At 51.9% G+C, this 22,936-nt stretch overlaps 1 protein-coding gene across 1 annotated transcript; it reads left to right on the forward strand.

The window, feature by feature from the left end:
- Nucleotides 1–203: 203 nt before the first annotated feature.
- ZNF783 (zinc finger protein 783) lies at nt 204–18,712 on the forward strand. Its single transcript, XM_061166021.1, has 7 exons — nt 204–278; nt 3,773–4,174; nt 4,259–4,385; nt 4,549–4,677; nt 9,216–9,344; nt 10,398–10,508; nt 12,269–18,712. The coding sequence occupies exons 1-7, from the start codon at nt 255–257 to the stop codon at nt 13,090–13,092; spliced, it is 1,746 nt and encodes a 581-aa protein (XP_061022004.1). The 5' UTR covers nt 204–254; the 3' UTR covers nt 13,093–18,712.
- The last annotated feature ends 4,224 nt before the right edge of the window (nt 18,713–22,936 follow it).

Genomic DNA, 22,936 nt, shown 5'->3' on the forward strand with positions numbered 1-22,936 from the left:
GCCCGAGGCGGGTGGGCACCGAAGGCCGCGGGCGTGCGGTCCTTCGGGCTGCAGGGGGCGCTGCGCGTGGCCTCCGGCCCGGCCGCGAGCGCAGCTCTTGTTTAAAGGGCCGGCGGGGCACGTGGCTCGGACGCAGCTCGCGGCCGCCCCGGCAGGAGCTCCGAGGCTGGGCGGCTCCGCTCCGCCTCCGCCGCCGCCGCCGCGCCGCGCCGGCCCCCGGGAGGAGAGCCTCGGAGCGAGGGACGCGGGCAGCCATGGCCGAAGCGGCGCCCGCCCCGGTAAGCGCCCCACGGGCGGACGCCCAGCCGCCCCGGGCCGCCGCGTGGGCCCGCGAGGGTCTCGGCCGGGCGGCGCCCCGAGCGGCTCGTGGCTCGGCCTCCTCTCCGCTGCCTCCGCCCCGCGCCCGCGCGTCCGGCCCGCTCGGGCCGCCCGGCTGCCCTCGTCCCGGCCGCGCCTTGGGCGGCCCAAACGCCAGGCCATGCGCGGCGGGTGGGCGGCCCCGACGTCGGGGGAGCGGCCGGACTTTGCGGTCACACTTAAGATGACAAGCCCTCGTCTTGGAACCGAGTGGCGGTCTCCTCCCGTCCATTGTCTCACTGGAGGCCCGGCGGCCCGGAGACAGGCCGGGGGGTGGGGCGGGTGGACAGGCACCCCGGTTCCATCGGTTCTGTCTGAGGCTGGTGCGGGGGAACGCGCCCAGAGTTGCCCACCGAGTCGAGGCCAGAGCCTGATGCCCACCCGGAGTTGGGTCCCCTTTCGGGTGCACACGTGCGCTGACAGCAAAGAGAAGGTGTTGAGTGCTGTTTGCTGCAGGGCTTGTAGGCGGGTGTTTTTGTTTTTTGTTGTGGTTTATAAAAGATTAGCAGATACTGGAATGTTGGCTGATAATATACAGTGTGTCCAGTTTGGAGAAAAGAACCTTTTGGCGTTTTTTTTTTGTTGTTTTATTTGTGTTTTTTTTTGGACATAGTAGAAAAACGTTTGTGAAGAGCTCAATCCACCGTACACACGTGCTGAGTCTCTCAGTCGTGTCGGACTCTTCCTGACCCCGTGGACTGTAGCCCACCAGGCTCCTCTGTCCATGGGGTTCTCCAGGCAAGAATACTGGAGTGGGTTGACATTTCCTTCTTTAGGGGGTCTTCCTGATGCCTCTCTTCGGTCTCCTGTGTTGGCAGGCGGGTTCTTTACCACTGCGCCATCAATGCATATCTGTCATTATTAATACATCTTAACAAGGTTTTTGAAGCCTTGGTTTTTCTAGATACTGATTATTTTGGATACTTTTTAAGGAGGAACTTTCCCTTCCTTAAGGAGGACTTCCCTGGTGGCTCAGACGGTAAAGCGTCTGCCTGCAGTGTGGGAGACTTGGGTTCAATCCTCCCTGGGTCAGGAAGATCTTCTGGAGAAGGAAATGGCAACCCACTCCAGTACTGTGGCCTTGGAAATCCCATGGACGGAGAAGCCTGGTAGGCTACAGTCCATGGGGTTACAAAGAGTCAGAGAGTGAAAACTGAGCGACTTCACTTTCACTTTCTTTTTCTTTCCTCTTTGGTGAGTTTGGTGTGTGTGTGTGTGTTTAAGGGCTCTCTGAGTGCAAGGGCAAAAAAGAGGATGGAGGTTCCTGGGACTTACAGCCCTGCTCCCTGGGGGAAGCCCCCAGCAAGTCCTTTCCCTGGGGTTACAGGTGTCATCTTCAGCTCCCACTTAGCCCAGGACCACTTTCTCAACACTTCTCCTGGCCCTTCTCATCTGCCTGTCTTCTGCTCTCTTGCAGCACCTGAGATCCCCAAAACATTTGCCCAACAGGATAGACTTGCCCTCAACTTTCGTTAGCCCCTGGTATCACACGGTTAATTTGACTGTCTATGTACATAACTTTTCTCCAGCACAAGGAAGAACCACATATTTTTTTTCTGCATCCCCATTGTACCTTTGCTGTTGATAGGTGTTTAGTCATTGTTATTGAATGAATGTGTTTAATTGTGTAGTCATTCACTCATTCAGTGGGCATTTACTGAGCATCTGCTATGAATGAGGCAGTTTTCAAAGCTGGGAATACAACGGTGAATAATACATACCTTCATGGAGCTGATGTCCCATGGATCTTATGTCCTCATGGGGAACAACACAAGCCATAACACGGCGCGAACATAGATTATCAGTGCTGTGAAGGAAGGGCTAGCAGGGGGCCTAGTTGAGATGACCTAGTTGAGATGGTCAGTTGGTGAAGGTCTCTGTGAGGCAGTGTTTAAGCTGGAGTCTTACAGAAGGGGGAGCCAGGCGTAAAGAGGTGTGAGGGAAGCTCTCAGGCAAAGGGGGAGGAGAGAGCCAGGTACATCCTAAGGATCCCAGGAGGTTAGGGGAGCTGGCCTGTAGTTAATACCCAGGAGGATATAAGGTCAAGGAGGTAGGCTGGGATATGATAAGACGTTTAGATTTTATTCTGGGTACACCGGGAAGCTATCAGTCAGGGAACTAAAATGCTCTAGTCTGTGTATTTAAAAGATTACTGGTCACCCTGTGGGAAATGGATTGCGGGGGAAGAAGGGTGAACTGGGGAAGCCAACCGGGCAGAGTAGCAACGGTTCTGGGGAAAGGTGACTGGGGCTTGGACTAGTTGTGGCAGAGTAGGAGAGAAAAGGATGGACTTGAGACAGTTTTATAAGTTGCACAGGTAGGACTTGATGGTGATCTGACCATGGGGATGAGTACAGTGAAGGAGTGAAGTGGTCCCTCTGCCCAGCAAGGCTTTTAGTGAGACGAACTGGGGCTGAGGCCTGGTCATCAGGCCCCGAGGTCAGCTGAGGCACTTCAGAAGCTCATTTCTAAGACAATGAGTTCAGTTCAGTTGCTCAGTTGTGTCTGACTCTCTGCGACCCCATGGACTGCAGCACGCCAGGATTCCCTGTCCATCACCAACTCCCGGAGCTTACTCAAACTCATGTTCATTGAGTTGGTAGGTAGCCGTTCCCTTCTTCAGGGGATCTTCTCAACCCAGGGACCAAACTCGAGTCTCCCGTGCTGTGGGCCGATTCTTTACCAGCGGAGCCACAAGGGAAGCCCAAGAAGACTGGAGTGGGTTGCCATGCCCTCCTCCAGCGGATCTTCCCAACCCAGGAATCGAACCGGGGTCTCCTGCATTGTAGGCAGATTCTTTACCAACTGAACTATCAGGGAAGCCCCCAAGACATTGAAGGACAATGTAATGAACAGGGTGGAGCGGAAAGGCCATATGAACGACTTACTGCACCCCTGAGTTGGACCCAGCGTCAGCTCAACATCCTCCTCGTTTTCAACAACACAGGGCTCACGTTTATTGAGTGTTTGCCACATTGGGCATCATGTTAATTGCTTTTTACTAAGACAGTATCATTAATTCTCACAATCCCATCATGTAGGTATTATTATTACCCCCATTTTACAGATGTGGGGTTGGAGTTGAAATGCATAATAAACTTTGCAGAGCTCAGCCAGCTGGTGAGTAGTACCAGTGCCACCGAGCTTCTGAGTGTCAGAGGAGGAGATCGAGACCAGGAAGGGAAGTCACCTGTGCGAGGTTACAGATGCTTTTCCTCTTGATTCCCACTTGCCAACACCCTGGTCCAGCCTGTCCTTGAGGATGGATATCCCCCCTGCCCCCTCCGCTTCCTGCTGGGTCCTCAGGATCCCAGGTGGGGCTTCACCTGGGCAGGTGCCTTCCTGAGATTTCTCTTTGAGACGGACATCTCACTGGATAATTGTGATCATATCTCCCCTTGCTTTTGCTGGACAGGCTCCAGAGAGGGACAGGCCAACAGGGGATGAAAGGCCTTCGACTCCTTCTCCATCACCCCAGCTGGCCACTGAGAAGAACTCCTACCTCTACTCCACGGAGATCACACTGTGGACCGTGGTGGCCGCCATCCAGGCCTTGGAAAAGAAGGTGGATTCCTGCCTGACCCGCCTGCTGACTCTGGAGGGGCGGGCAGGGACGGCCGAGAAGAAGCTGGCCGACTGTGAGAAGACGGCCGTGGAGTTCGGGAACCAGCTGGAGGGCAAGTGGGCCGTGCTGGGGACCCTGCTCCAGGAGTACGGGCTGCTGCAGAGGCGGCTGGAGAACGTGGAGAACCTGCTGAGGAACAGGAACTTCTGGATCCTGCGGCTGCCCCCGGGCAGCAAGGGCGAGGCCCCCAAGGTAAGCCCTGGGCACCGGGGGTGGGACAGCCCGCGGCCCCTGCCCGTCGGCGTGGGGTGAGCCTGCGTGACCCTGTGATTCCAGGTGCCTGTGACCTTTGATGACGTGGCCGTGTATTTCTCTGAGCTTGAGTGGGGCAAACTGGATGACTGGCAGAAGGAGCTATACAAGCACGTGATGAGGGGCAACTACGAGATGCTGGTCTCCCTGGGTAAGGCTGTCTAGATGATGCTCTGGGCCCCTGTCCACAGGTGGGCCTCCTGCAGGCTCTGTCGCAGCTTTGGCTTCTGTTCCTCCAGGTGTCGCTGCGTCTCTGGGCACCTGGGTGGCGGGTGTCCGATCTTGACCCAGCTCTCTCTCTACTCTGCACGCAGATTATGCCATCTCCAAGCCGGACATCCTCACCCGGATGGAGAGGGGAGAGGAGCCTTGTCCTGAAGGCCCGTGGGGCCGAGAGGAAGAGAATGAGAGAGAGGAAGCGCGCCCCTGCAGGCCAGGCGCTGGTGAGTGGGGGCGTGGCCGGGGCTGGGACAGTCCACGCGTGTCCCTGCCCTCCTGCCCTTCCCACACTGCGAGGCCGGGAAGGCGCGCAGGCCCCTTAGCTCAGGGTAGGCCACGCTCTGCCTGCTTTCACCCGTTCTACCTACCCCGTACCCCTCACCTCTGGTAACCCCCAATCTGTTCTCTGTATCTGTGATCTTGTTTTTGTTTGTTATTTAAAGATTTAGTTATTTATTTTTGACTTCGCTGGGTCTTTGTTCCTGCATGCATGCTTTCTCTAGTTGCAGCAAGAAGGGGCTGCTCTCTAGTTTCAGTGCGTGGGCTTCTCAATGCAGTGGTTTCTCTTATCATGGGGCACAGGCTCTAGGGTGCTTGGGTGCAGTAGTTGGGGCAGGTGGGCTTGGTAGTTGTAGCTCACAGACTCTAGAGTGCTGCCTCAGTAGTTGTGATGCAGGGGCTTAGTTGCTCTGTGGCATGTGGGATCTTCCTGGATCAGGGATCCATCCCGTGTGTCTCCGTGTCTCCTGCATTGGCAGGCAGATTCTTGACCACTGGACCACTAGGGAAGCCCCTCTTTGTTGGTTTTTTGGTTTTTTTCCTACTGCTATACATTTATTAAAAAGGTCAAAATTTTAAAAGACTAAACATATTGGCAAGGATATGCAAGAATTGGAAGTCCCAAACTCTTCTGGTAGGAATACAAAAGGAAACAACCATTTTAGATCATGGTATGTGCTGACGTGCTCAGTTGTGGCTGACTCTGCGACCCCATGGACTGTAGTTTGCCAAGCTCCTCTGTCTGTGGGATTTTCCAGGCAAGAATACTGGAGTAGGTTACCATTTCCTATTCTATCTTTGTTTGTTTTTAATAGATTCCATGTATGAGTGAGATCACTTTCTCTGTCTGACTTATTTCACTTAGCAAAATACCCTAAAGTTTGTTGCAGATGACAAGATTTCATTCTTTTTAATGGCTGAATAATATTCCATTATATTTATATGTGTATATATATACATAGACACACACACACATACACACACCACATTTTCTTTATCCATTCATCTATTGGTACCCTCAAGTTATTTTCATATTTCAGCTATTGTAAATAATGCCGCAGTGTGCAGTGATCTTTTTAAGTTAATGTTTTTGTTTTCTTTGGAAAAAACCCTACATTGCTGGATCTTATGGTAGTTCTATGTTTAATTTTTCGAGGAACCTCTATACTGTTTTCCCTTGTGGCTGAAACATTTTACATTCCCACCAACAGAGTGCAAAGTTTTCCTTTTCTCCACATCCTTGTCATTTCTTGTCTTTTTGAAAATAGCTATTCTGACATGTAAGGTGTCTCATTGTGGTTTTGATTTGCATTTCCCTGATGGTTAGTGATGTTTAGCATCTTTTCATGTGCCTGCTGCCCATCTGTACATCTTCTTTAGAAAAATGTCTATTCAGATACTCAGATCTTCAAATGTTAATTGAATTTTTTTTGGCTATTGAGTTGTGTGAGTTCTTTATGTATTTTGGATCTTAACCCCTTATCAGGTAAATGATTTGTAAATAGTTTCATTCAGTAGGTTGCATTTTCATTTTGTTGATGGTTCCCTTTCTGTGTAGAAGCTTTTTAGTTTGATGTATTTCCCCTTGTTTATATTTGTTTATATTTAGTTTGATGTTCCTTTGTTTATATTGAATCCAAAAAAAATCTTTGCCAAAATTGATGTCAAGGAGCTTACTGCCTATGTTTTCTACTAGGAGTCTTATAGTTTCAGGTCTTACTTGGTTGCCTTTCTTTTTGTGATTATCAGCTTTATCCTCCTATTATAAAATTCCCCATCAACTTTTCACCTAATGAGTTCAATGGCCATTGAAGACTTGCCTGGATTCATTACTGAATTAGGGGTTGTAAAATGGTGAAATTTGGCTATTACTTTGGCACCTAATTCCCTGTTAGGTGCCCTGGCATGCTGCAGTCCATGGGGTCGCAAAGAATCGTACACGACTGAGCGACTGAACTGAGGGCTTCCTAGGTGGTGCAGTGGTAAAGAATCCACCTGCCAATGCAGGAGGTGCAAGAGATGCAAGTTCAATCCCTACATCAGGAAGATACCCTGAAGGAGGAAATGGCAACCCACTTCGGCATCCTTGCCTGGAAAATTCCATGGACAGAGGAGCCGAGTAGACTGCATTCCAGGGGGTCACAGAGAGTCAGACACGACTAAGCATGTGGGCATTGGCACCTAGTAGCTGAAATTCTTTTATAAAGAATAATTTCCCTAACCAGCTCTTTTGATTACCTTGAAATATAGTCTGTACAGAAAAGGCAGATTAGTTGCTTAAATATTTCTTTTCATCAATTTTTGGAATGAAGAGTTGCTTCCTTAGAAGCCTCCAAAGGTGACCAATACTTGGGCTTTTCTTTCTTCCTTTTTTTATTATTATAACTTTGTAGGTGAATATTTTATACATGTAGTCCTTTGCAACCATTATTTTCATGCTTACATTGTCCCATTCTTGGCTGTTGGGAACCCCTTCAAGTTGACCTTTAGGTCATTCTGATGTAACTTCAATGGCATTCAGACACATAAGATGTTGTATCATTTACATTACCATCAGTGTTGTGAAAGAGGGCCTCTTTCCCCACAGCCTTGCCACTAGGGAATGTGGTCAGACTTGTAGGATTTTAGTCTGCGTGATAGGTATGGAATATTTCAGTGTAGTTTAAAAAAATAGATTTTTTAGAAATAATTCACAGACTATACAGTTCACCCATTTTAAAGCATACAGTTCAGTAAAAGTGAAAGTGAAAGTCGCGTCTGACTCAAATTCTCCAGGCCAGAATATTGGAGTGGGTAGCCTTTCCCTTCTCCAGGGGATCTCCCCAACCCAGGTATTAAACCCAGGTATCCAGCATTGCAGGTGGATTCTTTACCATCTGAGCCACTCGGGAAACCCAAGAAGACTAACGTGGGTAGCCCATCCCTTCTCCAGTGGATCTTCCTGACCCAGGAATCAAACCGGGGTCTCCTGCATTGCAGGTGGATTCTTTACCAACTGAGCTATGAGAAAAGCCCCTTTCACTTTCACTTTCGGTGGTTTCTAGAATATTCATAGATAAGTGCAGTCACAGTCAATTTTATAACATTTTTTGTCACCTCAGAAACAAACCCTGTATCTTTCAGCTATCACCTGAACCCCTTCCAAGCCCCCCTAGTCCTAGCAACAACAAACCTGCTTTCTGACTCTCTAGATTTGCTGATTCTGGACATTTCATATAAATAGAATCATATAATACATGATCTTCCACGTCTGTCTTCTTTCATTTAACATAATGTTTTCAAGGTTCATCTATATTGTACTGTGTATCAGCACTTTATTTTTTTTCTTACTTTAATCAAATACGTATAACATAAGATTGACCATATTAACTCCAAGGGTACAGTTCAGTGATACTAAATGCATTCACATGTTGTGCAGCCGTCACCAACATTCATCTCTTAATCCTTTCATCTTGTCAAACTGGAATTCTGTTCCATCAAACAATAACTCTCTCCCTGTCTCAGCCCCTGGCAACCAGAATTCTCCTTTCTGTCCCTATGAATTTGAGTTCTCTAAGTAAGTACTTCATGTAAGGGGAATCATAGAGTATTTGTCCTTGTGTGACTGGCTTATTTCACTTAGCATAACATCATCAGGGTTCATCTATGTCATAGCATATTGTTTGAATTTCTACCTTATTAAGGCTTTTATTATATGGAGGTAGTTTCCTTCTGTTCTTAATTTTTTTTCATGAAAAGGTATTGAATTTTGTCAGATGCTTTTCCTGCTTTAACTGAGATAATCATGTGTTTTTTATTTTTCTACCCATCATTCTCAGTGTGGTGTATTCCATTGGTCTAGTTTCACATGTTGAACCATCCTTGCATTCCAGGAATAAATTCCCACTTGGTTATGCTATTTAATCTTTTTACTGTGCTGTCCAATTCAGGTTGCTAGCATTTTGTTAAGGGTTTTTGCATCAATGTTCGTAAAGAATATCGGTCTGTAATTTTCTTGTAGTGTCTGTTTGGCTGTGGTACCGGTGTAGTTTTATTTGTTTATGGGCCATTTTAATTTTTCATTCTGTGAAATATTCATGTCTCTTCCCCTCGGAAGCTTTTTTAAAAAATGCATACTTCCTAGGCCCATGCAGAGCTAACTGATGGGAATCTTGGGGGTGCTCCCCAGGGCATCTGTATACAGCAGCCCGCTGGAGGACTTGGGATTGGGAACTGCTGTCAAACTGTCTCGAGCCAGGATTCCCTAAAAACAGCCAGATCTTTGGTCCTGTGTGTCATGGTCCTGTCGGATAACTTCACATGCTATATGTACCATTTCTTTTTCTCTTTAGCCTGGAATCTAGTTACTAGACCATCAGTGAGGTTCACTTCATTGTCATACCCTGTGGCTGACCTGATGCGCCAGGTGACTGCAGTTAGCCACTCCCCAGCATCCTGGGAGGCCTCTGTGTCGCCCTTAGAATCACTGATTTGCATTCCCCAGGCCTTCCTCCGTACCCAGAGCAGATCACCGGCCCTGTCAGCCCTGCCCAGGAGGAGCCAAAAGAAGATCAGGCCCTGGAGCACCAGCGAGACTGGGAAACAAGGGTGACCCCGCCGGAAACGTGCACTGGTGAGTGAGGGCCGCTGGGCAGCCGTGCCAAAAGGACCCGACAGGCGGCCTGAGAAGCGCTGCAGCTCGAGGGCAGGAGAGACGGCGGGGGGCCAGCCGGCTGCTCTGCGCAGACAGGCTTCCCAGGAAACGGCCCGAGACAGGCCTTAGAGGTGCATTTTGCTGGGAACATAGGGTATTTTCAGCAGGAGAACAGTCTGAGCAAAGGTGTGGGCTCCTCAGGTATGCTGGGGGCCAGATACACCAATTTGGCTAGAGTGAAGAAAGGCACAGGAGCGGGGCGTGGGCCCCTTCAGAGTGTGAGGACCGTCACGTCAGCGGAGCGGCACGACTGTGTGTCTGGCACGGTGCCAGCGTGTGTGTCCCTCTGAGTGTCCTCTTTCGGAAGGCCTCTGAGGGCTCTGGCTCCAGTCACCCCTCCCAGTGTTCTGTGCTTTTGTTTAAGGGAACATTCTTGCCTGTCCTGTCACAAAAATGGATTATGATCCAGAGAGCATTTAGCAGATAACCCGGAGCCTTGTTTTCTGTCTCCAGACTGCTCTTTTGCTAACTTGGCGTCCCCACTCCTGCCAGCCTGCCCATTCAGTCCCGGGGGTGCTTTCTGTCCATTTACTTCTGTGCATCTTCCCCACTGGCTATGGGTTCCCCTGAATATGGGTGACACACTCCCCCCAATTCCCTGTGTCCCTCCTTCCCAGCCAGGGTGTCAGAGGACTAGACCTTCTTATTGTCCCTGCTCTGGCGCTGGGCCCTGGGGCCTCCCCAAACCTTCTGTCCTTTGGAGGCCCGTCAGGATGACCTCCCGAAGCTTAGGGCCAGTTGTTAGCACCACCTGCATAGGAGTTGGGGGCATGGCCTCCGCTGTGCTCTTTTCACCTCTGAGGCAGAGGTTGGGGGGCTGGAGGTGGGGACCCGCTACCCTCGGGACAGAACGTGGCGCTTCCTCTTCCTGGGCCCGGGACCTGGAGCACGTCCTGGGCCTGCTGGGGGATGGCTGTGTCTCCTTCCGGGGCCAGCTGCTGGGAAAGGCCTTCATGGGACTCTCTCTCACAGGGCCCCCAGCTGGCATCAGCATTTTGTCTTCAGTTAAACGAGAGGAAGACTCTTCAGATGGGGAGTCATCAACCTGCCCTCCCAGGGACATCCTGCCCAGCTTGGGGCCGGGTGAGTGAAGGGAGGAGGCCCCATGGCCTCAGCGGAGCCTCGGGAGACCTCGGGGGCCCTCTGGGAGTGGGGGCGGGCTTGCATGATTGACTTGGGGAGGGCTTTCCTCCCGAGGGCACCCCCCTCACCCCCAAGTATTACTTCCTGGGGCGTTGAGGACCCAGTCACCTGTGGTCCAGTTCTTCCCCATCACTATCTGCTCTGGCTGGGAAGGTGCTCCTTGCAGACAAGCCGTGAGCTGCCAGGGGGCGGTCTGGTGGCAGAGGCCGCCTCACGGCCGCCCTGTGACACAGCCAGCCGCATCACCTCTCACGTCTTACAGTTTGAGTGTGGTGGCCTGTGACTGAAATTAGTTCTTCCTGCTGAGAGTCTGTGCGTATTCAGTAAACCGGCCTTACACCCTGATAAGCAGGAAAAAGTAAAGCGATTATTGCCTATTCTGGCCCAATAGAAAGGGATCCAGCCTGCCCCCATTCCACCCTGGTTCCAGCTTTGGGGGAGGCACATGCGTGATCTGGGTATCCCTTGGGGTTGTGGGTGGCTTCAGATGAAGAGACCTGGGAGCCTTGCCTCTTCAAAGAAGAGGGCCTGAGACCCTCACTAGTTCCTAAGCCCGAGGATACCGTGGCAGCCTATTCAGTGCAACAAGGTTTCTTACCTCAAAGTTTAGATGATTCTTAGGCTCTTAATGATTCTGTAGCTGGAGGAGTAAGTTAAAAACAGAGGGTCATTTCTAACGTAGAAATGAGGTTCTGCCATGAGTTATCTGTGAGGACTCCTAGGTGAGCCCTGAGCAGAGAACCCACAGTCTTGCTGTTGGGTGTTACCTGGGGGCTCACCAGTTAACAGCTCTCATCCTCAGTGGCCTCCCAGCTTGTGGTTTAAACTCAGGCTTCAGTGACAATGGAAATCACTCCTGTCCTGAACCCTGGAAGTTGCCCGTTGAGGGTGGAGGTTTTCGTTCTCATAAGCAGGGGTCCAGGTTCGCTGTCACCATGGAGCTGACTGTGTGGTCTGGCAGCTAAGGCTGGCGGATGCTGGTCTGGGGGCGGGGGGGCAGTCAGAGAAGAGTGTGGTTGGGGGCTGGCTCCAGGGGAAGCCAGAGGAGCAGCAGTTGGAGGATGTGGGTGAACGCAGGGCTCCAGGCAGGACTGAGGCCAGGGCCTGCCTCCCCGGCCATGGGGACCCCTGCGAGCTGGTGCTGAGACCACCCATCGCTGCCTCAGTCCCACCTCAGAGTCAGGCGGGACCCACACTGAGGCCCAGCTGGGAAGCCCAGGCCTCGTGCCTGCTTTCTGTCACCTGAGAGCATGGGGCGGGGCAGGTGGTGGATGCTTGGTGTGGATTTGTCATGTGGCCCAGTAGGTCTGGGCCGGCCGAGTCACCCGCTAGCTCCAGGCATGAAGGCTCTTACAGTCTGGGGGCCGTGAGGGCCTGCGGGCTCCTTGTCATAGATCAGAGCTAAAGTCCTCAGAACTTTGGAGGGTCCCGCGAGGCCAGAGTGTCTCAGGGTTGAGGATAAGGGCCTTTGTGTCCTCTTCATTTTCCACCCATCTGTGTCCTCTGGTCTGACCCCTGGCCCCGGCTCCTGGTTTTGCAGCGTGGTTTCCCTGCCCCAGGCACGAGCACTCTGGAGCAGGGGCTCAGGGAAGGCGGTGTGGGCCGGGCTGGTGTGTCTGGAGCCTGGCTTGGGTGTCAGGGGGGCCGGTAGGGGGCTGGGTGTGGCCCGCCCGGAAATCAACGCAGACTCCATTTGCTAGGGGGCGGCGCTGTGGTCATCAAGACGGAAGCACCATCCGAGGACGAGATGACGCTGGACCCGCCCTTCCCCGGGGCGTCCCCGAGCCGGGCCGCGTGTGGAATCCCCAAAGGGCCCAGGAGCAGGACCGGGGGTTCTGGCCGGCTTCACGGGGGGGGCGTCCCCCGGGCGCGGGCAGGGGACCCCCGGCCCACGGGGGCCGGGGCCCAGCCGCCCCGCGTCCTCCCGCGTCGGCGAGAGCGGGCCTTCCCCTGCCCTGACTGCGGCCAGAGCTTCCGCCTGAAGATCAACCTGACCATTCATCAGCGGAGCCATGTGGAAGAGGAGCACCGGGAGGCCCGGGGCGGCTCGCCCACCGGCTGGGGGGACGCGCACTCGACATTGGAGCCAGGGGAGGTGGTGGTGCCCGGCCCAGTCATCCGCTGGCTCCCCGAGGAGCGCGAGAGCCGGCGGCCTTTCGTGGGGCGGAGGCCAGCGGCCGCCAAGGTGTACCACTGCAGTGAGTGCCTGCGCTTCTTCCAGCAGCGGAAGAGCCTGCTGCTGCACCAGCGCCTGCACACGGGCAACAGCCAGGGCTGGCCCGCCTGCCCCTACTGCGGCAAGGCCTTCCGCCGGCCCTCCGACCTCTTCCGGCACCAGCGCATCCACACCGGCGAGCGGCCCTACCGGTGTACCCAGTGCGGCCGGGCCTTCAACCGCAACCACCACCTGGCGGTGCACATGCAGACGCACGCCCGGGGCCAGGTGGGCCCGCCCTGTCCCGGGTCCCCCGCGCTCCTGGGGAGCCCGCCGCGGCCCCGGCCCAGCCACTCGGAGGAGGGCTGACCAGGCAGGCGGACATCCTGGGCAGGACCTTCTCTTCCCCCGCCCCTGCGGAGCTTTTCCACTCGTGCCTGACGCTGGTTCCTTCTTCTGGGATGGCTCTGGGGAGACTTTTATCCCCCTTTTATTCAAATGGGAAGCCGTGGCCTTTATGATGACAGACTGTATGGGGTGACCAGATGCTTCAGTTCCCTAAGTTTGTCACTTTTTGCTGCCTTTTCTACATTGCTGACTTATAACGGCTCCATTAAGGCTTAGGGGAGTCCGCGCTTCGGTGGGGGCCTTTGACCAGTAGCATGGATGAACAAGAGAGCCAGGGTGATAGGCACATTGAGGGCCTGGGGTTTCTCCGTCAACAAGAGAAACAGCAGAGTGGACAGAAAGCCTGAAGAATAGGCGCTAGAAATTTGAATTTGTTACTATTATTTTGAAACTTCTTTTTTTTAATAGTTTTTCTAAGTGCTTTTGTAAGTATTATGTGTGGTTGTAAAGGGGACCAAGATCTCCTGAGGGACAGGAATTACCCTGCCGCCTCCTTGTGTGGGAATGGCAGAGGCACTGTCCAGACCAGTCTGGGGATGCCGGCTGATGGTGGTGCCTCAGCTGCTGCCCTGGAAACCAGTTATCTTCCTAGAAGTGTGTGCTTGGCCCAGAGTGATTCCCAGTATTTCCTGTTCTTTCCTCAGTGGGTGTTTGCATCCATGATTAACTCTGGTAATCAGCTGAGACTGGGGGGGAACTGAAGCCTGGAGTGGATGACATTTCCCCCAGGGTCTCAGTATTCATGGGTGTGCATGCATGCTCCATGGACCCCATCTGGGGGTGGGGGGTGGGGGTCAGGTGCACCATGGGCCCAGGAAGTCCTTCTCCTAGGGGAAGGTCCTACTCAGAGTGAGGCTGGTGAGCCAGAGTGGACTGTGGGATTGCCAGGCCTGACTTGTCACGTTAAAGGACGGAGTGTCTTCTAGAACTTGGGGCTCATGGCAGAGTTAGGCCAGGAGTTCTAGGTGAATCTTTTAGCCTCACGTTCCTTATCTGTCAAACGTGGTTATGACCCAAGTGCATCCTCCTCCACCTTAGAGTGGTCACGGTCATAATAGATTTGGCGGCAATGGAACCATAGGAAACCTATTTTTGACCTTCATTTCACCTTCAGGGCCCCCTTCATCTCCAGGTCTTTTTCCATTCAGAATCACTCAAGAAGGACCTTTATTTTCCGGAGCGCGTGGAAGATCCTTCAGGTGCAGAGTGAGATGAGACTCCCTTTGGGCCATATCCTGCAGGAGCCATCAGTATCTCAGTGGAACAAAACTCTTACCAAAGCAAAGAGGTTCAGACGGGCAGTTTGGACAAGAGCATCGGGCCTCAAGGAGATGTCCTGATGGCAGCTAGCTTCTTGTGCCTCTTAAATCATACGACTTTGGGTGCTACCTAGAGACCAGCCCTTGGTTTGGCTGATTTCAAAGCTGCAGTCGGGTCCTCAGCTGTTCTGATTGTTGTCTTATCTGTCTGGCACTGTGTGGATCACCCAGTGTTCAAGCCTGCCTCCAGGTGCCTGGGTCCCTGGCTGTGCCACTTCTGTTGCCCGCCTCTGACTCTCCCTACCTCTCCTAAAGTCCTGAGCAGAGAGGGGGCAGATGGAAACACTGTTGTCATTTCTGGGGCAGAGTATACACGTCAATGACAGCTCAGCCAGGCCTGCCATAGATTCTGTTTGTCTGTTCTTGCATCCTCCATCCCTTGCCAGAGGCCCCACAGTCAGGACTGGGCTGTCAGCAAGTGTGCAGACAGGATGTGGTGCTAGTGTAGCTGATGAGAGCTTAACCCTCAGCTGCAGAGCTAGTCTCAGGTGTTTCCTTGGGGATGCCTCAGGGCTCAGAGCTTCTAGGCCTTTTTAATGCTTAATGCCCTATGTAAATACAGAGACTCAGACCGAAGGAGCAATCACTATGCACTGGTGCTCCCCATTCTTCCAAAGCACTCAGTGTTCCAGGCTCCAGGCTAGGCCCTGCGAGTTTGCATGGCACTCAATAGGTGTTCAAAGGACCTTTCTTTACACTAAAATGAATAATGGAGGCTGCGTGACCTGGAAGGACGGAACCTGGTTTGACCCCAGACTCCAGCTCTGGGTCTCAGGTGCCTCGTTCATAAAGCAGAAGTTGGGGTTCTGGTGTTAAAGGCCCTTAAGAACTATGACGGTGGCGAAACCTTGGCCGCATCATTGCTCAGTAAATACGCTGGACTCGATGAGTGCACGTGATCTGGTTCCTGTTCTCCGGGAGTCAGCGGTGGTGTGGGAAGTCTCCGCCCCTCACTAGAGTGGGCTGTTTCGGAGAACCCCGGGGCAGTTTTAGGGCTCACGCCAGGGGGTGGGGCCTCCGGGCCGGCCAATGGGGGGTGGGTGCTGGGATTGCTCGCGGGGGGCGGGGGGAGGGGCGGGGTTTCCTGCTCCGGCCAATGGGAAGCTGCCTCTGGCGAAGGGGTGGGGCCCTGCTCGCAGGCCTTGGGGCGGCCTTCGACGCGGTCAGTGGATTCACTTGCTGTCCTTACTGGAGGTTGTTGTGTTCCCGCGTGCCTCCTGCAGCCCGCCAACCGGCGAGCCCAAGGGCCGGCCTGCGTGGGGCGTCCGCAGTGGAGGCGGCAACTCCCTGGCCTGGCCCCACAGTGTTGGGCCATAGCCAACGTGGCCCAGCTTCCGTGAGGGCGACTCTTGCAGACCATATCCTGCCCGCACCCCGCCCTCCTGGAGTTGGAGAGGTTCAGCCTGGTCAGTGTCAGTCGCTCAGTCGTGTCTGACTCTTAACGACCCCCGTGGACTGTAGCCCCCTGGGGTCCTCCGTCCATGGGATGCTCTAGGCAAGAATACTGGAGTGGGTTGCCATTTTCTTCTGCAGGGAATCTTCTCGATGCATGGATCGAACCTGGGTCTCTCGCATTGCAGGTGGATTGTTTACCATCTGAGCCATAGCCTGGGTAGAGGAAGGGGAGGTAAACAGCACTTGAGGCTGAAGGGCGTGCAGGGTGTCTGAGCTCACAGGATAAAAATCCCTTCTTTCTCGGCCCCGGTTTGCTTACCTGTAGATGACCAGGTTTTCGAGGTTCCCGCCAGCCCTGACATTCTGGGATCCTGCTCAGGATCGTAGTGCGGGGCGGATGACCTGACTCTCCTCACTCCAGAGATGCTCCAGGCCCCTTCATGGATCTCTCTTTTATCTGTCACCCCTCTGAGGGCTTCCCTGTGGCTTAGGCAGTAAAGAATCTGCCTGCCATGCGGGGAAACCCAGGTTTGACCCCCGGGTCTGGGAGAGCCCCTGGAGAAGGAAACGGCAACCCACTCCAGTATTTTCGCCTAGAGAATCCCATGGACAGAGGGCCCTAGGGGCCTACAGTCCATGGGGTTGTGAAGAGTCCGACATGACTGAGTGACACTTTCACTTTTCCTCTAACTGACCATGTCAGGGAGATCATGACCCCATTCACATCCCCTTCCTAAGCTAAGGTCAGTGATGTTGTCTGGGGAGGTGATTTCCACTCCAGTCCAGGCCCTTGGCTTCCTTCTGTCAGCAGTTTTGCCTCTAGCTGTGTGAGGGTCCTGTAAGACTCTTCTAGGTCTCAACTCTGATTCCTATCAGGTTGTATTTGGGTGTCTGCTCACTCTTTTATGCAAGTCACCAGGGTGTTCCTCCTATTGCTGCAGGAGGGGGTCTGTGTCATAGAGGACTTGGGGCTAATGTCTCAGCCTCTGGTTTTGTTACCAAATTCGCAAGCCCATGTGCCAGACAAACAGTGAAACCCATCAATACTAAACATTAGAGTTTGGAACAGAGATTTATTACAGATTTGTACAAGGAGGTAGGTGGCTCCTTGCCCTAAGAACCCCAAAATTACTGAAAGCTTTCAGTAAGTCCCCTTAAAAGCAAAAGGTGAGGGAAGGGTATGGTTAGTTGCAGACTTCTTGGTGTCAGATCCTTTGTTCTTGAGGTCTGGTCATGGTCAGGTAACGATGTTCCTATAAACCTCTACCAGATGAATGCTATTCTCTGTCCTGACAAGAAAGGGTAAAGCCCCAAGGTACAATTTTCACCCTCCCAGGTCCCAGTCCTGGCTAAGAGAAGGCAGATCCTAGTTGGCAACTCCTTCAGGGCCAGGTTCCACACCCTGTCCAGCTGTCATCCCTGAGGGAGCCAGGCATTCAACCCAACTGGCCCCCAGTCTCCTCAGGTGGCCCAAAGGGGGAGACCAGGTCTCATAGACTATGACCAGACAGATGGTCACTGCTATTAGGTCACAGAGACGGGTTGGGGAGAGGTTCACCACTGCCTCAAGGCCTGGGATGAGGCTGATGGAGGGCCTTAGTAAGGGCTCTGGAGCCCCTCAGGACACAGTCCCCAGTCTGTTCCCTGGGCCCTCCAGCTCACCCGCTGGCCCAACAAGGATGGGTAAGCTGAAGGGCCTCCCGGAGAAAGTCTGAATCTCCCTCTTAGCTCACTCTCCACGTGATGACCACCACACCACTGACCCTTGACTGAATCACTTCCCTTGTGGTCCCTTGCCGACAGTTACCAGTGGCAAGTAACCAATAGCTGAGCAGGACAAATAATGGTGGCTCATTGACAGTTGGAGGCTTGTGGGCGGGGCCCACTGAGGCACCAGCAATGGCTGAGCAAGACCTGTTGCCTAGTAACAGGGTGCAGAGTAATGAGGCCCAGCAATGGCTGCCAGCCAAGGGCCGTGCTCATCCTGCTCTGTTACAGTTTGACTGAGCCCATCCCTGGCCAGTGTGACAAGGGCTAGCAAGATGAGACTTTTTGTAACAGAGCGCAGCCCTTATTGTGTGTGCGCTTAACCTGTGCCCCGTTGCCAGGCAACGGTTATGGGGGGGCAGGCCCATTAGTGGTCCTGCTTAGCCATTGGTGGGGAGTCCTGCTCACCCATTGCGGCAGTGGGCCCCGCCCACAAGTAACCAACAGCAAATGAACCGCCGACTGTTAGTGGGCCATTCAGCCAACTGTTGGTAGAGTGTTGGTGGTCCGGCAAAGAGTGAGGTAAGCAGGTGAGCGGAGGGGCACCCCGGGAACAGGCTGGGGGCTGTGTCCAGCAGGGCTCCAGAGTCTTCACCAAGGCCACTGACAGGCCTTGAGGCAGCGGTGAACCTCACCCCCTTCCCTGCCTCTGCGATCCAAAGGCAGTGGCAGTCTTTATAGGATGCCCCCGCCATCAGGGTGGCCTGAGGGCCAGCTGGGCCATGGGAACAGTCTCCCTCAGCGATGATGACTGGGCATGGTCTGGGGACCCGGCCCTGAGGGAGCCAACTGAGATCAGCCTGTTCAGCCAAGACCCTGGACCTGAGAGAGTAAAATCTGTGTTTGGGGACCGGGCCCTTCCTTGTCAGAACAGAGGATAACATTTGTTAGAGATTTACAGAAACGTGTTTACCTGAGTGTGACCTGACCTTGGAGGACAAAGGATCTGACACCAAGACATTTGTAGCAACTCACCAGGCCCCTCCCTCACCTTTCCTATAAAAGGGCTTTGCTGAGGGCTTTCAGGGAGTTTGGGCTTTTTAAGGCATGAGCTACCTGTCTCCTTGTGGAATCATCAATAAACCTTTCTCCGTTCCAAACTCCGACATCTTGGTATTGTTCGGCTTCACTGCGTCAGACACATGAACTTGTGTTTCGGTAACAATTTTTCTATGTTTCTGAAGGTAGAGGAGTCACCTCCTGGTAGACATAACTTCAAAGTGGTTTAGATCCATGCCTGGAGGCCAGACTTGTGAGGAGATCAGCTGGTGTTCCCTAACTGTGAAGGCAGAACCTGCCTCCTCCAGGCTACACCTTACACTGGGCAGAGTCCAGATTCCGAGATGGAGCAGTTGTGCTGTGGGAGAATGCGGGAAGGGACAAGGGTGTGGTGGCCAGTCAGCCACATGGGCCTGCAAGCTGACCCCATCTCCTCCCTTTCCTCCCTCATAGAGGGTGCCACCACCAACCCTTGCTGCCCACCCTTGCAGAGATGGTGTGGGCAGGCCCTGGAGCCTGGGTCCTCAGGATGAGGGCGGACCTGGCTCCCACCTTTGCCTGCGGAAGGCAGCCTGGCGTCAGGGGTCCATGTTTGTGGAGAAACGGAGACAGAGGAGGGTGGGATGAGCTGCTTATGGTCGCACGGCCAACTGTTAGGGCAGGTCCAGGGAGCAGCGTGCCACTTACCACACAAACGTCGCTGTGGCCTTAGATGGTCCTGGGGGCGTGGGGGAGGGCAGACCAGACCCCCCGTCCTGAGGTCGAGGAGGGTGTCATACAGCAGAGTCCTGATGGCAAGGCGGTCGTGGGCTGGAGGGTGGCCTGCCTCTGAGACCTTTTCCGACCTGGGTCTGCCCCCACGTCTCTCCGCACCTGCTCTCAAGTCCTCACTCTGCGCTCCAGCTTCTGCTGTCTTCCGTTTTCTCCTCGGCTTCAGTCTCCTTGTGAGAAGGTGCTGAGTCTTCCTGGAATGTCCCCAGCACTTAACACAGTGCCTGACACATGTGAGTAACAAATAACGAGTGTTTATTAAATGAAGGACGAACCAAATAGGAGCTCAGTTTTCTCCATCTTTCAAATAATAGCATTGGATGCAAGGCCCAATGCCGTTTTCAAGGCTTTTTTAAAAAAGAGGAATCTTTTATTCAAATGACACAGGGCAAAGTGGGACCACCTTGGTTGAAGCAGGGGACAGGACTCCTGGAGCCCTGTTCTCTCAGGACATAAAGGATCATGCCAAGACACCTGTTCCTTGCTTTCTAGACTCTGATATTTTCTTTGGGGAGAAAAGCTTGCCTTTAACCTGGTCCTTTGAATAGGTAAATTAAATCACCATGAGCTCAGAACTGGGAAGAAGGTGGTGTACTCAACCAGGGTATTGAGTAGGTCACATGTAAGTCTGATGGTAAAAGTAGCATTTTCAGACTCCTGCTGGGGCAGGGTGGCCCCTGTGGTTTCTGACCTGTCTGTGAGTGCTGTTACTGCAGGAACCTGGGTGTCACTTCCTCCACAGCAGGGCATGGAGTGAGCTGGGCCCGGCACTGTGGTCAGCCTGTAGCCACTAGGGCTGGGTTTACAGCAGATGTGGAAGGACTGGGCTGTTTGGTGGTTCCCATGGAGATGCCAAGCAGGCAAGGCCTGGTTGAGGTGCCCTGGGAGCAGAAGCCCCCAGCCCCAGCTCAGCTCTGCTGAGCTGTGGAGCCCGGGGGTTTGCTCCTGAGTGGAGGCTCAAGTGAGCACTGGGCGGTGAAGAAATGAGGTCCAAGGGGGACCTGGGGTCCACTCTGGGATCTGGGAGGTCCCTGAGGTTTCAGCAATTACTTTATTGCATTCCACCCTCTCTGGAAGCTTTTCCAGATTCATCAGGAGATAGCTCTGCTTACTGCCTGCCCCTCCACCCCCAACCCCCAGAACAGGCCCTGCTCTTGGGAGCTGCTTCCACACCCTCTGGCTCAAACCTTGGGCTGACAGTGCATGTGCAGATTGCTTTATTTACTCATGTTTCCAGGGCCCAGCTTCTCCTACTAGGACTCAAGGCAAGGTGCAGACTGCAGACTACAGACTGCATTCTCCTTCAGGAGATCTGGGTCGCAACGTTCCAGCATGTTCCTTGGGGGATTCAGAGGCAGGTCCACACTGGAGAACCAAGGCTAGGGAACCCTCTGAGCAGACACTAACCAGCCTCTAACCTTTGAAAGTGGCTTTTTTTTTTTTTTTTATTCTGCAAATGTGTTTTTACAAGAATACATTCTCACCAAGAAAATGTGTGCAGATGAAGCTGAAGGGCTCTCTGTGCCTGCCACCCTCCATCCCCCACCCTCTCCCCCAGGCCCCCACTATTTTCCTTCTGGTGTGTAGCCTTTCAGGCTTCTTCCTCATGCATTTTCATGCACATAGGTAGTGCCGAAAAACACAGGGTTTAAAAACCACACACAGACCATACTCTGTGTATCATTCTGCAGCTTGCTGTCTTCACTGAGGAATATGTCCTAGGGATCTTTTCCTGTTGGCACCTTTTGATCAGCTGCACCCTCAGAGCACCTGGACGTGGCTGCATGGTAGGAACTTGGTTGTTAGAGTCCTGCTTAGGTGTGGTCACCAGTAACAATAAACAACTAGAACTCAATGAATTCAGTAAAGTTGCAGGATATAAAATTAATACACAGAAATCTGATGATATCTATACACTAGCAAAGACCAGAAAGAGAAATTAAGGAAACAATCCCATTTACCTTCACATCAAAAAGAATAAAATACCTAGGAATGTGCCAACCTAAGATGACAAAGGACCTATATTCTGAAAACTTTAGGACACTGATAAAGGAAATTGAAAACAACACAAACAGATGCAAAGATATAGTATGTTCTTAGATTGGAACAATCAAAGAATTTTAAATTCTTAAAATGCCTGTACTACACAAGGCAATCTACAGATTCAATGCAATCCCTATCAAATTGCCAATGGCATTTTTCACAGAACTAGAACAAAACAGTTTAAAATTTGTATGGAAATGCAAAAGTCCCTGAATAGTCAAAGGTATCTTGAGAAAGAAAAGGAACCTGAAAGAGTCAGACCCCCCTGGCTTCAGACTATCCTACAAAGCTACAGTAATTAAAACAGTATAGTACTAGCACAGAAACAGACATCTAGATCAATGGAGCAGGACAGAAGGCCCAGAAATAAACCCATGCACCTATGGTCAGTTAATTTTTGACAAAAGAGGAAAGAAAATACAATGGAGAAAAGACAGGCTCTTTAATAAGTGGTGCTGGGAAAACTGGACAGCTATATCTAAAAGAATGAAACTAGAACATTCTCTAACACCATATAAAAAAATAAACTCAAAATGGGTTAAGCACCTAAATGTAAGACCAGACACTATAAAACTCCCAGAGGAAAACATAGGCAGGACACTCTTTGACATAAATTGCAGTGTATCTTCTGGATCTGTCTCCCAGAGGAATAGAAATAAAAACAAAAAATAAACAAATGGGACCTAATTAAACTTAAAAGCTTTTTCACAGCAAAGAAACGAGAAACAAAACAAAAACAACCTACAGAAAAGGAGAAAATAGTTACAAATGATGTGACCAATGAAAGATTAATTCCAAAATATACAAACAGCTCATACAACTCAGCATCAAAAAAAAAAAAAAAACTCAATCAAAAAATGGGCAGATGACCTAAATAGCACTTTCTCCAAATGCTTAACATCACTAATTATTAGAGAAATGCAGATCAAAATGACAATGAGGTATCACCACACAGAGACCAGAATGACCATCAAAAAAGTCTGCAAACAATAAATGCTGGAGAGGGCATGGAGAAAACGGAACCCTCCTATATTGTTGGTGGGGATGTAAATTGGTACAGTCACTATGGAAAAATGGTATGGAGGTTCCTTAAAAAGCTAAAAATAAAATTGCCATATGATCCTGTAATCTCACTCCTGAGCACATATCCTGAGAAAATTCTAATTCAAAAAATACACACCACTGTTCATTGCAGCACTGTTTACAATAGGCGAGACATGGAAGCCACCTAAATGTCCACTGACAGATGAGTGCTGTGTATATATACATATATATATTTAAAAAGAATGAAACAATGCCATTTGTAGCAACACAGATGGACCTAGCAATTATCATACTAAGTGAAGTAACCCAGACAAATACCATAATATCATATGATATTGCTTACATATGGAATCTAAAAAGATGCAAATGAACTTATTTACAAGATAGACATAGACCCACAGACACAGGAAAGAAGCTTACTGTTACCAAAGTGGAAAAGGGTTGGGGAGGGGTAAATCAGGAGTTTG

The sequence above is a fragment of the Dama dama genome, chromosome 18 (assembly GCF_033118175.1).
Source record: "Dama dama isolate Ldn47 chromosome 18, ASM3311817v1, whole genome shotgun sequence".
NCBI classification, from domain to species: Eukaryota; Metazoa; Chordata; class Mammalia; order Artiodactyla; family Cervidae; genus Dama; species Dama dama.